Consider the following 16,421-nt stretch of genomic DNA (forward strand, 5'->3'; position numbering starts at 1 on the left):
AGCAGTGGGTATGTTAATGAACATTTACAAAAGCACAACCATTTTCATGACCACCACTCTGACAGCCAGCGTCAAGATCCTCCAATTTTGAGACCGCCCTGCCATAGTTCTGCCGGATTACTATTTCCAGGTTACTGTGTACCCAAATATATGATAGAGCAAGGTGTGTGTGTGTGTGAGGGGGGGGGGGGGGGGGGGTTGGATCTTATCGTACTGTTCAGCCAAGCTCTGGAACCAACTACCTACCACCATGCGACTACAACCAAACCGGACAATCGTCAGGAAATCACTGAAGACCTGGTTGTTCCCCTCAAATGAAACTTGTTGAGACCACAGCCCAGCCTCCCCATACACACACTTAGCGCAAGACGCCACAGCATTCGAGCGCTTTAGAAACATTATCCTATCCTATCCTATCCTATCCTATCACTCTAGTGGGAAATCTAGTGCGTGGGGCTCAGTGCACAGAGTTAGGGAAATTATGGTTGACTTGGCCCAGTTGAAAATCAGTCCAGAATACCACTCTGATCAGATCAAAATACTTTATTTGACTCAAAAAGATCCATAAAAGTTTGCGTACATACAGTTTCATTAAAAACAAAAACAAAGTAAAATACAGATTATTAGAAATACCTAGTATTTGCTACAGACCTTAAAAACAGTAAAAAGGTAGTTTAAAACTCCATTTATAATATCTGTAGTTCCTAGGGAAAGCAAATAGACCATCGCCAATCTTAAGCTCTGATCCGTGATGCTAATAAAAGTGAATGGATGAACTGCCTCCTCTGAGGCATATAACATTTACAGAATAAGATAAAGTGTCACAGGGACAGACAGGAAGTGAGGAAAACCATGAGCCCTGGGTTGGAAAAGCATCCAAGAAATGTATAGTTTTTAAGCGGAGCCTGGACAGCAAAAAATGTTGCCTTTCATTGAGATCTATTTGGATATAGAGGGCAAGTTGTATTTGTGGCTGAGAAGAAGGCACTGAATGTCCAGTGGTATTACACAGTTCACTTAGCTGCCCAAGGCTTTGATAAAAGTGATTTGATTGTAGCAGATGGCACATTTCGCCAGGTATGAGGATTTGCATAATATTCTGAAACACTGATTTTCGCAAAACTCGTTTTGATGCACCTTAACCAGGGTATGACTAAGCTGTTGTCCAATTTCATACAGTCTGCTAATATTGTTCTACAAAAATCAGCCTCTGGATTCTTCCAAATTCTTGCCCGGAGCAACAATGGCTGTAATGTAATCTTTTTAAAAAACTCAGGCCAACTTACTCATGACAGACGATTCTTAACTAGGTGGTGTAGTAAGGGTCAGGAACAACAACAAAAAGATTTGGAACTTCAGAGAATGTCAAGTTCAGCAGGGGTGGTAAAAGTAATAGTCTTGAGTGGGTGGTGCACGTGGAAGGAGAGAGAAGTGGAAGAACTGAGTAGGGTGCTGAGCGTATTTCTGGTACCAGAAATTGTGGTGTCATTGTAGGAAGTCATCACCTGTGAAGTTGGACAAGGCGGTGATTCGAAAGATGAGATAATGTTCTAAGAAATGTTTTGGGTTTGCAATATGAGAAAGGAGATTGTTGTAATATTTTGATTTGGATTTCTCGAATACATTTTGACAAAGAGATGTGATCCCATCCAATTAAAAGACTATATTTTCTAGGGTGCGAGGTTCTATCCATCTGATCAACATGCTGAACATTTAGTTTTTTTGTCTGCTTTTTTTTAGGTTTTAAGGAAGGAGCTAAAAGAGTTTAGGGCACTGAACAAATTGGGTAAATTTGCAGAGGATAGCCAAGTAAAAGGAAGAGTGTTGTTAAAGTGGTGGAACTAAGAGTGGTTCATGAATGCGATCAAATTATTGGGAGTTTGATGGAGGCAGGTAGAGAATATGCCTATAGGCTCTTTAAGTTTACAAACAAGCGGTATGCTGAGAGGAAGAACTTGGACAGCTAAGTGAATCTGAAAGCAGACTGATGTGGGTGACCCGAATGTGGAGAAAAGAGTCAGAAACAAGGAGGCAAACATTACTTTCAGTGGCTTACTATGTGAGTAAGTGGGAAACAGATAGGTGCTCAAGAGTAATGGCCTGCATTAGCTTGCTGTATCAATATTTCGCTAAAAAGTCTAGAAAATAAACCTTGTGATTAAATTAGCAGGCCTTTGGACAGGAAAATGTACAGTATTTAACAGAACAATAAAAAGCACAAATTCACGTTCTTGACTGAGTAATGAGCTATAACAAACATCACAAATATCAACATGCTTGATGGTCACTCTTCTCTCTTTAAGCCCCGACACAACTACAGCAACCTTCTCTAAGGTAAGGCTAATCCCAAATTCAATAAGCAAGTTGATCGTGCCGATATTTTATTTTGGTTATGTGTAGGCGATCTTATGGCTCCTGTAATACATACTACAAATCAACAATATAAAATTACCCAACACCTAGTGGCCAAATTACAAGTTCATGATACACACTTTTACCTAAGAAATTACCTGCACATTTTATAACATATTTAGGAAACGTGCGTCAATTTGAGTAATTGATGTTAACATAGAAAACGTAAGATGAACAACCAAATAATGATAATTAGCTAACTGTACACAGCAATTGTCCATCGTTACTTTATTAACGGGTAAACTCGGATTCTCTGAATCCTGTGAAGCAAATAGTGAGACGCTATTTATATTAATCTTCTACATTCATAAACGGCTCAGCTAATCTGCACAATTAATGAAGAACATTTTAAATAACTTACTGTAGCAGCTTTCACATGCTCGTCCTATCACTGGGTTCTGTCCTTGTACTGCAGTCCCATTTACAGCCGGCTTGACATTATTTACAGTGATCTGGTTAGGATTTGGTTTATTACTTTTCAACAAAAGCAAAAACATGAAACAGGTTAGCATCAAAATTAATTAAGGTAGTTTGATATAAGTTACTCACAAACCTAAATCAACTTTCTGCTAATATTGGCCAGACAAAAAAAGCGCTTAAGGACAGTTTTTGGTGCATATTCTTTCAACACTAATAGTTGTCAGGTAACAAAAATGCAGCAAGGTACTGTGGGTCAATATCACAAGTTACCTCCTAATTGGAGCTAAAATTCTAAAACAGGATGTCTGGGAGCGAAATTCTGACAGTGATCAGGAGTTCCTGTGGTGCTGTATCTCAGGTTGGATATGTGATAAGGGGGGATATCTTCCTTAATAGGAAGTGATGCCCTCACACACCCTTGAAGGTGTCATGCTTCGGAGGAAGGAAGAGTAGGTTACCGTGCCCCACACGGCAACTATCCATAAACCTTTAGCCGCAGCACTGTCTCAGTCCTCTGCCTGGACCCAAGGTGCACATTACTCCTATTTGGAGGGTTGGATGTTAAGACTCACTTTTGTTAACTAATAAGTAGGTACCAATGTGGCTCACCTCCATTACAGATTTATTCTGTGGTAATTATTCAATACCACACAACAAATAATCCCCCCCACATAACCCTGACTAACGGTAGGGATTTCCACTTTCTATGGTCCTTATGAAACGACATGGATCCCTCCTGGACCACTAAGGCGTAAAACATGTCGACCCATGCACATTGTTAGATTGATTTCTACATTACGGGAAGCTCACAATCTACATACACTTTTTATCCCTACCGAGGGGACCCCAGATTAAATATAACTTTGTGATACCCCTCAAGTAGTTTTAATTTACTTCTTCACTTATCTCCCACACACCTGCACTCACCATCACAGCATGTTTTCACTTAAAAGATCTTCACTAAAGAGGCCACTCACGGGCCCGTGGGGTATTGCAGCACCAACCTAACAAGGGGCCAAGCCCGATGATGAAGCATGACACCTTTACGAATTGTGTGAGAGCATCACTTCCTATTAATGAAGATTCCCCCAATACATTATCACATACCAACCTGAGATACAGAACAACAAGAACAGTTACCCCTTGTTATCATCATAGTTTATCTTGGGAGCAAGGGTTAGAGATTTTTTTTTAGCTCCCCACCCCCTCCTCTCGCCTCATTAAGGAGAGCTATGTTGCCTAAAGTGCCTTTTTGGCCCTAGCAGGCTTGATAATCATGTGAGTTCCTGGAGGTTTCTACCCATTTAACAACTTGAGGCAAAGAGCTGTGCTTCAAGGTCGAGGGGCCTCTAAATAGATCATCGTTGAGTGAGTGGCTATTGCCTTCTCTATCAAAGTTTAGAGACTGGCAATGATGGCGTCAAGATTAGAGGTAAAAAACTAGGCATTTATACCTGTACCCTTCAAGAGGAGATGCCTACTGGCCTCCCGGTGTAAAAGATTTGCCCAATTTTCCTTAGTAAGTTCCTTTGCCTAGATATTGTATGGGACGTGTATGGTTTATGAACTTTAATTATTTTATTTGATAACTCCTCTTGGGCCAGCTGTGCTTTCTTTTATGTACACTCTTATGTTATTTGATTTCATAAATTTTAACACTGGTTTAACAATAGTGTGTATAGTCTGTATAATCACTCTGTAACTTGTTTTTAATTACGACGTATGTACTCTTATGGTGGCTCTGAATAATGGATTGAACTTGTCCTGTGTTGAGGATTAAATCCAGTGTTTATCTGCAAATCAATATAAGGTCTGGGTGAGGCTAGCTGAATGTAATAAGGAGCTCACTGGATTGCAGCTCTCAAAAGATGGTTAGCAGTGAACAGAGGCTACCCAGGTTTTTGCCAACCTGAAAGCTGCATGTTTCATTCGGTCAATTAATCTATCAGTATTTGTAGTGTGCACTAATCACCCCAGAGGATATCCAGATGCTGCGTGGGATGGGGCGATTCGAACATGCAGGTCTTGAGGCCAGTCCTGAACGAGGTGAGGGAGGTAGAGGTTTAGAGGCGGATGGTGGGGGGGGGGGGGGGGGGGGGGGGGGGGGGGACTGTGGCGAGGGCCAGGGAGGCCGCAGTTGTCTGGTGGGCTGGTGGAATGTCAGGCAGCTCTTCAGGTTTTCTGGTCCCATGTTGTAAAGGGGTTTGTTGGCACGCATGAGCAGCTTGAAGTGGCATCTCTTCTTGACGTGGAGTCAGTGCAGGCTACTTAGGTGGGGGGGAGGGGAGGAAGCGGGGTGATGTGGGATCAGCTGAGCAGGTCCAGGATGATTCTTCCTACTGCGTTATGGATTTTTTGGAGGCACTTGAAGAGGAGGGTGTTGGTTCTGGCATAGAGGGCGTTCCGGTAGTGAAGTCAACTGGTGAAGCAGGCTTGTGTGACGGTTCTTCTGTTGTCGGTTGGGATCCATCTGAAGACTTTATAGAGTATTCTCAAGGTGTTGAAGCAGGTGGAGGCAACCGAGTTGACCTGTTGTCTCATGGGGAGCTCGCTGTCAAGGATGATACTGAAGTTGTGGTGGTGGGTGCTGGTCTAATGGCGGAGGGCCACCAGGAGTGGTCCCACGGTGGTGGGGGATCTGAACGCCGAGTTGATGATGCTGGTGAGAGGCTCTCAGAATTCTTTGTGTACGAGGTTGAAGGCATGATGAGGCCACGGGTTCGCTGGGACTCCGGAATGGATGGAGGACATAGTGAAGGTTATGGTTTCGGTGCAGAGAGGTGTCCAATCACATCTGCACATTCCTTCCTTAAGCCTCCCATCTGGAAAGGAAGAGGGGGTAGGCCTGGCTTACATTTTTGCATGTTCTGCTCTTCTTTGAAGCTCATGCTTTATATCCAATCCCACTTCTCTCACATGCCCGTGTCACTGAAGAGCTCCACTCAACAGGTAACCTCTGCTCGGTCAGGCCACTTATCACCTAATCAAGGCAGCTCGGCTAATCCTGTTAGATCTGACCAACCAATTAGGGGAGACAGCAGGAAGGCTGGATTGTGAATTACAGACAAGAAAGTCGTTTAACTTGTTTTATGTACAAGTTGGATCTGTCGGATGTATCCATACCATTCTTCCAAGTCTTTGAATGACATTTTATTTCCTTCCTGACAATTATGCATGCATAAAATATTGCAATGTTATATGGGCTAAGTATTTACATTGGGGAAAAATAACATGGGCAGATTTCCCTCACTAGGGTTTATAATACCTCTTTTTATAAGGGTCCTGCTTTTAGTTACATGAAATCCCCCTCCATCTCCCCTGCCCCCCTTCCTCCCCCCGTCCACCTCTTGGACACCTAGGGGAGACCTTGGGGGTACCTAATATGTACAACTGGTGTAGGTTATCACTTTACAGTGCCCATAGCACCAAAATCGACTTTGCAATTAATTTACAGCAGCTGTGCACACATGCAAACTGCATAAACTCTGATGAGATTTTAAACAACCATGCTTTATTATCTGCTAAAGTCTTATAGGCATATTAAACCCCCATAGCCCTATTATCTACTAGGAACTTACAGGGTCTGTCAGGCCAATTTTAATTGTACGCTAATGTAAGAAAGTGGCTCTGTATATACTGCACCAAAGTAAGGTACAGTGTGCACAGAGTCCACAGTCCCCAGAGGTTTGGCAGAGGCACAAGTTACTTACCGTCTGTAACGATATATCTGTGAGAAACATTAGTTAGTGTTAGATTCCTTACCTTAGAATATCCCCAGGCGTCAGACTGGATCTGGAAAGTTTTCGTCAGCAATACCCTTGCGAGTCGGTAGGCGTCGGCGGCGCCTCCACGTCCGTCGTGATCGCCGGAATGACGTCGGAGTACTTGGACGCCGCCCTTGTGCGCCGACGTCAGTTCTGTACATAGCTTTCCGCACCAGGAACATAGAGCCAGGATAGAAACCGACACTGGTGCCATGAAACTAGGGCCCTGAAAGGATGTCCTTAACCCTAGACATCGGTTCGCAGAACGGAGAGGATGGGTGGGGCGGTAAGGAATCTAACACTAACTTATGTTTCTTACAGATATATCGTTATCCAAGGTAAGTAACTTGTGCATCTGAAAGAAACACGCTAGTGTTAGATTCCTTACCTTAGAATAGATACCCCAGCAATACCAACACCGGTGGTGGGTCTGCGAACCAAGATCACACCAGAAAGTCCTGGAGAACGTAAGGGCATAAAAAAGCCATCTCTCCGGACTTGGCTGTCCAGGCAGTAGTGCCGAGCAAACATGTGCAGCAAGACGACCCACCGAGAGATGGTCCGCTTGTGCACCGCCTGTCCCTTCTTAGCGCCCACGTAACCAACAAAGAGCTGGTCGTCCTCCCAGAACTGGCGTGTGCAATTTAGATAGAAGGAGAGCGCACGTTTTGGGTCCAGGCGGTGGAGCCTCTCTTCCTCTTTCGAAGGATGCGGAGGCAGAAAGAAGGTGGGCAAGGTGATGGACTGCCTGATGTGAAAGGCTGTGACCACCTTGTGCTGGAAAGAAGGACGAGTCCTCAGAACAACCTTGTGCGGATGGACAGAGGAAAGGAGGTTTAGAAGATAGAGACTGGAGCTCACTCACTCTCCAGGCAGAGGTGATGGGAATGCAGTTTTAAGAGTCAGAAGACGAAGAGGACAGTTATGAAGTGGCTCAAAGGGAGCGCACATTAGATACGTCAGAACAAGATTCAAGTCCCACTGAGGCATCACGAAGGGAACAGGAGGAAACGTTTGTGATGCCTTTTAAGAATCTATTTACAACAGGGGACTTGAAAAGAGAAGGCTGATCAGGAAGCCTTAAGAAGGCTGAAATGGCAGAGAGGTAGCCCTTGATAATGCCCAGAGCAGAGCCCTGCTGGGCAAGAGAAAGAAGAAAGAGGAGAACCTCTGAAAGGGGGTCAGAGAGTGGATCCACATACTTTTCTGTGCACCATGCCACAAATTTGTTACACCTGAAGGCGTATACAGTTTTTGTGAAGGGACGCCTGGCTGCCAGAATCACATCACAGACTTCAGGAGGAAAGTCAAATGGCCTCAACTGCCGCCGCTCAATCTCGACGCATGTAGGTGGAGACTGGACAGGTTCGGGTGGAGGACCGTCTCCTGCTGCTGCGACATAAGGTCCTCCTAAAGAGGCAGACGAATCGGGTGATCGACTGACCTGCTGAGTAGCTCGGAATACCAATATCTTTGTGCCCAGTCCGGAGCCACAAGGATAACTTGGGCCCGGTCTCGCCTGATCTTCTTCAGGACTCTTGGCAGAGGTGGTATAGGCGGAAAGGCGTACAACAGACCGCAGCTCCACTCGTGACAAAAAGCGTCACCGAGCGAGTGCCGCCTTGAAAATTCCAATGTGCAGAACTGATGACATTGCACGTTCTCTTCGGTGGCGAATAGATCTAACCAAGGCTCTCCCCACTGCTGAAAGAGACCTTGCGCCACGTCAGAGTTCAGACGCCATTCGTGATCAATCATGCACCAGAGGCTGAGTTTGTCCGCCCTGGCGTTCAGGGAACCTGCCAGGTGTTGAACCACCAGGGTGACGCCCTGGCGTTCCAGCCATTGCCAGAGGCGCAGAGCCTCCTGACAAAGGGTCCACGACCCCACCCCGCCCTGTTTGTTGCAGGATCACATGGCAGTGGTGTAGTCCCTGAACACCTGCACTACACTTCCCCGGACTGAGGGAAGGAATGCCTTCAGTGCAAGTCGGATCGCCCGCAGCTCCAGAAGGTTGATATCGAGCCGGGACTCCACCAGAAGCCTCTGATCTCATCTCCCATGTGTCCCCCCCCCATCCCAGGAGGGATGCATCCGTCACCACTACGTGCTCCGGTTGGGGTAGGGAGAGGGATCTGCCGCTGACCCAATTGCGGTTCGTGAGCCACCACTGCAACAGGCTCGCAGTGCCCTCCGAGATCAGGACGTGGTCGGACAGGTTGCCTTGATGCTGTGCTCACTGAAACTTCAGGTCCCACTGCAGAGCCCGCATCCGCCACCTGGTGTGATGCACCAGAAGGATGCAGGAGGCCATCAGCCCCAGGAGCCGCAGCGTCAATTTGACCGAAACTCGGGATGAAGGCTGAAAGATCGGAATCAGAGCCTGAATGTCCCGAACCCGCTGTTCGGGGAAATAAACCCGAAACTGCGCAGAGTCCCGAACCGCTCCGATGAAAAGGAGCTTCTGAGAGGGGCACAGGTGTGACTTCGGCACGTTGATGGAGAACCCCAGCGAGTGCAGGAGGTCGGCCGTAGTCTGGAGGTGGGATATGACTGTTTGGGGCGAGCCTGCCTTCAAGAACCAATTGTCGACATAGGGGAAGACTAAAACTCCTGATCTGCGCAGATGAGCTGCGACCACCACCATCACTTTCCTGAACACCCGAGGGGTGCTGGTAAGGCCGAAGGGGAGCACCGTAAACTGAAAGTGCTCGTAGCCTACCGTGAACCGCAGGTAGCGCCGGTGGGCCGGAAGGACGTGGATGTGGAAATATGCATCCTGATAGTCCAATGCTACCATCCAGTCTCCCGGGTCCAGGGCAGCTAGGACCTGAGCCAAAGTCAACATCTTGAACTTCTTCCAGAGGAAGCCATTGACACTCTGGAGGTCCAAGATAGGGCGAAGGCCTCCTTTGCCCTTCTTGAGTACCAGAAAGTAGTGGGAATAGCAACCACGTCCTACTTCTGGCCCAGGAACATGCTCGATGGCCCGCTTGGCCAAGAGGGCCATAACTTCTTCCTTCAGAAGTTGCAAGTGATACCCAGACATGCGGTGGTACTGCGGTGGCATGGCTCGAGGGGTCGCCTCGAAGGGTAGGGAGTAGCCCCTTCGGACGATTTGCAGCACCCACCTGTCCGACGTGATGGTACGCCAGTGGAGGAGGTGATGGCGAACCCTGCCCCCCACTGGCGAATGGGCCTGAAATGCCGGACTAGGAAGGCTTTGAGGCAGATGCTGCGGGGGCGGATGTAGACTGACCCTGCCTTGTCCACCGGAACCGACACAGCGGTAACCACATCCACAACCGCGTTTAGACTGGTTCTGCGGCCTGTGGCTGGCTAGACATGTAGGGGCGCCACTTCCTTGGCCACGAAGGGCAAAAAGCAGAAGTTTGCTGGTGCTGGCCCATGCCCAAGGACTTGGCTGTAGCCCTGAGTCCTTAAAACGCTCTAGCGCACTATCCGCTTTGTCGCCAAAGAGTCGACGGCCATCGAAGGGCATGTCCATCCCCGAGAAGTTGGCAGACCGCAGACAGGCGTGGCGACAAACCACCACCGTCGTGGAGATCGCTCTGCCCAGCGAGTCTGTGGTGTCAAGTCCACATCGAATTGAGTACCGTGCTGCATCACGCCCCTCCGGCAGGGCTTGGGCGAGCCGTGTCCGGGCCTCCTCCGGACACTGTGGCAGCACATCCGCAATCGTATCCCACAGAAAGTGGGTGTAACGGCCCAAAAGGCAGGCGGTGTTGACAGACGCAGCCCCAAACTCAGAGAAGAGAACAGTTTCTTCCCAAACTGATCATACCTTTTTGATTCCCGATCCGGAGGAGCGGTCTGGGACGTAGAGGCCTGAATCACCAGGCTCTCGGGGTGGGGTGAACGGACAGAAAGCAGGGGTTGCCCGGAGCCGGGCGGTGGCGTCGGACAACGTTCCGATCTACAAGGAGGCCTGTAGAGGGCTTGGACCAGGTGCCCATCAGAGAGTCGGTGAGGGCTTCGTTAAACGGCAGTAGAGGCTCCGAGGAGCTTGACTGCGATTTGAGCATCTCAGTGAGGAGAGTAGTCCTCACAGCCGCTACAGGGAGCTCAAGAGCCAAGGCCTAGGCCGCCCTGTTCAACACCACGCTATAAGTAGCCCCCTCCTCTACAGCCACGGAGGGAGGAGAAGTGAACCCAGTGTCAGGCGAAGTGTCTAGACCACTGGCCTCCTCCAGCTCATGTGCCCAGTCCTGGCTTAACTGGCAATGCTGTGCCAGAGAGTCCTCAGACCCCTCACAGTCCTCCTCGTCATCCATCTCCTGGAAATCAGGCAAAAATGATGGAGCCGGTTCGTAGGTGAATTGCTCACTTATTGGCGACGGCGACGCTCCGGCGTCACACCCGGACCGGGGCTGAAACCGGGGACGGCATTGTCCGAAGACAGCGCCGGGAGCGACACCCTCTGGGTCGGCGCCGGCGGAGTCGTGAGGTCGACTGGCGACGACCCGGATCCCGGCCTGGATCCTGTGGGGCCCTGCGGTGTCGTGACCGGAGTCGACGACGGCGCCGAGCCGGAACTGCCGGCCTGCAAGGGCTCCCAGTCGGACCCGCGGGGCCTGAAGGCACCTCGACAGGGTCCGACGGAGGGAAGTGAGTCCTCATGGCCACGAGGAAGTCACCTATCTCCTCCTGCGTGGCGTGCAGCCCAGGGACCAGCGGGTGTGGAGCTGGACGCGGCGCTCCCGGCTCCGACGGAGCCACGCGGGGAGTCGGAAGAGCGATGACGCCTCTTCGACTTCTTTTCGAATGCCTCGATTTACCCGAGGACTTGGAGCCCAAACGAGTGGTGGTGACTCGACGAGCGGCGATGACTGCGGCTCAGCGACCAGTCCCTCGACCGGGACCTCGAGCGGCGCGGAGGCGACTGCTGGAGCTCGAGCCGCTTACAGGACCGCTCCCGTCTAGCCTTCGAGGTTAAGGCCCAGCAGTCTGGGCACGACTTGTTATCGTGGTCGGACCAGACACCGACGGTGGGGGTCGGTCACCGACATCAGACGGTGACAGGCTGCGCAAGGTTTAAAACCAGGCATCCCTAACGGCACCGCGAGTCGATAGCGACTCGAAAAGTGATCAAAAGAGATCAAAAAAGTTAGTTAAAAAATGACTAGAGTACTGCTCTTCCCGGATCTGCACTTGCTGGCGCGGAAAAAAGGAGAACTGACGTCAGCGCGCGAGGGTGGCATCTAAGTACTCCGACTACGTCATTCCGGCGATCACGACGCCCACGACGGATGCGGAGCCGCAGACGACGCCTACCGACACGCAAGGGTACTGCTGACAAAAACTTTCTGGATCCAGTCTGACGCCTTGGGATATTCTAAGGTAAGGAATCGAACAAGAACGTGTTTCTTTCAGATGTTAAAGTTAGATATAACCTTACTCTCTAAAGTGGTAGTTTGGTCGAGCAGTAAGGCAGTATCAGAGGACAATGTAAAGCATTTGTTGTACACACTCAGTCAGCAAATGGTCTCACACACTCAAAAACTGAACTCTAAGCCAATTGTTTTGTATATATAAATATATTGTTTTATTTTAGAACCACAATTAGGTATAAAAATACTTTCTCATGAGATGTTGCAATTGAATACTTTACATAGGTTTTTCTTACTCAGGGCTGGATCCTAGATTCAGCCCTGGTGCATCTCCTGTAAACAGTTGAAAGAAATCGTTTTTGCTACAAATATTCCTTAAAAATTGCCTGTGTAGGTTTCAAAAATCGACACTTAGAAGAATTTCTGGTGAACACCAGGCAATGTTATCCTATGGAGGAATATCAGATTATCGGAAAATCACAGTTGTAATTACTTTTTAGGGTCGGTGCTGGGCACAAAGATCCAGCACTGGGATCTCTCCTGGTAACAGGTGAGTAATTTCGTTTTCATTGAACGGATGATTTTTAGTGAATATTTCAAAGTTTCAAAACTCGACACTTAGAAGAATTTCCAAGTGAAAACCAGCCAATGTTACCATATGGAGAAAATGCAAGTTATCGGTTTTCGGGTAAGTACTCAACTGGCAGAGTTAACGTTCTGGGGTAAGACTCAGGGGTCTCCATGGGTCAGGTAAGTACAGTTGTTACACCCTCAGCGGCCAGGGGCAGCCGGGTGCAGAGAGAGTAGGCCCAATGTTAGCCTATGGCGGGCAGGGGGCCTCTGGTTGGTGGCTGCTAGCAGGCAGACCATGCGGCTGTGGGAGCTGAGCACCTGGTCACTTATACAGGGCAAGTGGGAAGTAGAATAGAACAGATGCTCTACTTCCAGTGGCACTTGGGCGGCTGGGTGCCGGGTGCTTTTGGGCCGTCGGGCGCCCAATGTATTTCAACGGGAAAGCTGCAATACAAATAAAAGCTCCAAGCTTGGGACGGAGATTCTTCAGGTGCGACCACCACTTCGAGAGGCAAGTAGGGAAGTTGTAAGTTAGGCAGACACCCAGGAGTTGGGCAAAGGGGGTCACGGGGCGCCGGGTGCATGGGTCTCTTTTGGTGTCGGGGAAATCTAACCCTCTGCTGGTCGCGGTTGGAGGGGTCCCTGGTTGTGAGGCTGCAGGCGTCGTCAGGAGAGTCAAGTATGGTCCTTGGGTGCTGGATTCGTGATCACAGTCGCCAGGGGGACGTCCTCGTGGTCTTTGTTCACTCAGGAACGGTCCTAGATCGGCTGGTGCACAGTGTGCTGGATTTGCGGTTCCTGGCTGGCACCAGGGGTTGTAGGTCTTTGAGCAGAACTACTGCTCGTGGGAATCCCGGTGTTTGGATGAGCAAGGCAGTCAGGTCCTCCGGGGTTTTCGAGGTTGCTGACCACAGGAGATGCCGGGATTTAGCAGGAGCAGGTTCGAGGGTCAACAGGCCTGTAGGGCAGGGGCCAAGTCAGTTGGTGTTGTCCTCTTGTTAGCAGCTGCATGGCAGGTCTTCTTTCTTCTTGGTAGTATCGGAATAGGGATCTGAGGAAGGAAGGTTCAAGGGGACCCTAAATACTAAATTTTGCGGTGTTACAGGTAGGGGAAGGTCAGGGACCAATGGGTCCCTTCCTGTCACTCTGCAGTGGGAGGGGGCGCAGGAGACTGTCCCTGATTGGGTAGGGCTCCCCATCCTCAAGACGGCGAGAGCCTGAAGTTGTGCTTCACCTCGCCTCCTCCACCTAAGGGATGGGGTTGGCAGAGGCTGGCACACCCATTTCTTCACTTCGGTTTTCCCACCAGAGTGGGGGGTCAGAACCGATGGGGGCCAGTTGCTGAGCACAGCAAGTGGCCTGGAGAAGTTCACAAAGGCGGCATGTCTTTGAAGCTCCCCCTGCCCATCCTGGGGGCGGAGGCCTAGAACCTCACCCCAGGATGTGCATTGTTGCAGGCCCACGAGAGCGGATGGCTCTCTACCCAGGGGTCCAGCAACATGTCTGCTGGGTGGCAGCCTAGGCTGCCTCTCAGTCAGGACGCTGGTTGTGGGTTAGTTTCAGGGGGCAACTCTAAGTTTTTCTCTGTCATGCATTTTACATTAAATCCCACACTAGCATCAGGGTGGATTTAATGTGCTGAGAAGTTTGATACCAAACTTCTCAGTTTCCGCGTAGCCATCATGGTGCTGTGGAGTTCGTGATGACGACCTCCCAGCACCATAAACTCTTAATGGCAGCACTGCACATACAGTGCCCAGGAATGGACCTGGGTACTGTAGAGGTACAGGGCTCATGCCCTTGTACCCACACCACTGGCATAGGACACCCAGCTAGAGGGGTGACTGAGGTATGCCAGGGCGTGTGTTGTGGGCATGGCACATAGGGATGTGTGCCATGTCGACTCTGTTTTGTTCTGCACCAGGACACTCAGCCTGCAAAGGCAGTGTGTGTGTGTGTGTGTGTGTGTGTGTGTGTGTGTGTGTGTGTGTGTGTCAGGGTACAGGGCCTCTAAGGGTGGCACAATAAGTGCTGCAGCCCTTAGGGGCCTTCTCTGGTCACAGTGCCTTGGGTACCTAGGGTACTATTTACCAAGGGCTGACTTGTGGCCAGAGATGCCAATTGGGTTTGGGTTTCAATACAGTTTTAGGGAAGGAACACAGGCCCTGGGTACCTGATCGGCAGGAGCCCAGGGCTCCCTTAGTCAAAGTACATCAGCAATTCAGCAACAAGTGGGGGCATACCATGCAAGAAAGATGGCACTTCCTCACACTTAATACCTAGTGTACCCTATTACATGTGTGCTTAAACATAGCATGGTCCCTGGACCTGGTTAGCAGAGCCCAGGGCACAGTCAGAGTCAGTTATTACAATACCAGTCCAAACAAAATGGGGGTGTACAGACCAAAAAGGACAACTTTCTAACATCATAATTCTGCATTGGGTTTGTGTTGCTGTAGTTCTGTTGTACCCCTATTTGCACAATAAGTGAGGGGAGACTGGAACACATAACTAGCTCACCATTTGCTTAAATATGTATATACATGTATGTAACAATGATGATCAAGTGAGGGCAATTGTATTGATTTTTGCTTGGAGCCAGAGTTACATTTTGTTATCCTCTAAGTGGCGAGTCTGACCACACTCACTGCAAGATTAAATCTAGAATATTTTTTAAATTTCTCATCTCTCTTTGGGGGTAAACATTAGTTGGCCATTGTTGTTGTGGATATGAATGATTTTGTCAAACACTTGGGCTTACATAAATGTAAAAGTGAACGCGAGTGGAACAGGTGAGATAGTGCAGTTATAATTTAATGGGTGGTGCGAAAAGAGCAGGGACAGCTTTTAGCCTTGAGTGACACAGTTGTGGAAGAGAGGTGAACCAGAGATGTGTTATTCTTCAAGATATTCATGAAAGAGAGAAGAAATTGTCTAAAAATGGCTGGTCTCCCCGGTTTCTATTGGAGAAAGAGGTTATTTTTAACAACCAAAAAACAAAACTGCTGTTGATGTGGCTCTTAAATCTAAATCACTTCATGTGCCCTACAAGTGGATTTTTGTAACATATTAGTGGATGGATAGTTGTAGCGGCTGAAGCATATTTTTTTTAAATGGGTGGGCTAATTATTTAATTGTTTCAGTGACGCAATAAATATGCATAAACAATGGAGTTTGATCCTGTCAGGCCTGGGTGTGGGAGGGATCAATTTAATACAAAGCACAAAACAAACCCCCACCAGTGATCGATTGATTACTTAAGATACACTAAACAGTAAATTATTCCTGAGTGTAAATATGTAATATTCATTTTCCATATTTTCCATTTATATCATCCTTTAACACAATCGTCGTCTTACATTTCACTAAAAAGCTTTTTAAAGAACAAAAATGTAACACAAAATAAACGAATCCATAAACCTGTAAAGGAATTTTTTTAACGCCATGATTCATTTAGATTCCATGATTAACACATACAAGTATAACTGTTTAGAGTCCTTTCTCTATATATTCAGGAACTCTAGCCATAGGACAAATCATTGGATTAGCTTGAAGGAGTTCATCAAGAGAGAGAAGGCACTCAATAAACAGCGGGAACATCAAGGAGAATACAGGAGTAAGACCGATGTCTCAGCTCAGGGTAGAGCTGGTCCTGCTCAATGGGGTCGCACTGCGGCAGTGTGCGGAGCTAGGAAGAGGCAGGTAAAAGGCGGCTGGCAGGAGGGGCAATGAGGGACGACGAGACAAAAGCAATGAAAACGAAGGAGAAGGCACTCGAAAAATGGGGAAATAACAAGGAGAAAGCAATGAAAACGAGGGAAAAGCAATAAGAAGGCACTCGAAAAACAGGGGGGGGGGACACTGGAACAAGAGTGATTGCAGCAGCATGGGGAGAGCAGGG

At 48.6% G+C, this 16,421-nt stretch overlaps 1 protein-coding gene across 3 annotated transcripts in view; it reads right to left on the reverse strand.

The window, feature by feature from the left end:
• Positions 1-16,421, reverse strand: part of MTA1 (metastasis associated 1) — a 721,937-nt gene that overhangs the window by 252,043 nt on the left and 453,473 nt on the right. For all 3 annotated transcript variants that reach the window (XM_086937146.1, XM_086937145.1, XM_086937147.1), the window contains exon 12: positions 2,774-2,886. In XM_086937146.1, the coding sequence (XP_086793272.1) occupies positions 2,774-2,886 (113 nt within the window). The remainder of the gene's footprint in view (positions 1-2,773; positions 2,887-16,421) is intronic.

Source organism: Lissotriton vulgaris, chromosome 9 (genome assembly GCF_964263255.1).
Source record: "Lissotriton vulgaris chromosome 9, aLisVul1.2, whole genome shotgun sequence".
In the NCBI taxonomy this organism is placed as follows: Eukaryota; Metazoa; Chordata; class Amphibia; order Caudata; family Salamandridae; genus Lissotriton; species Lissotriton vulgaris.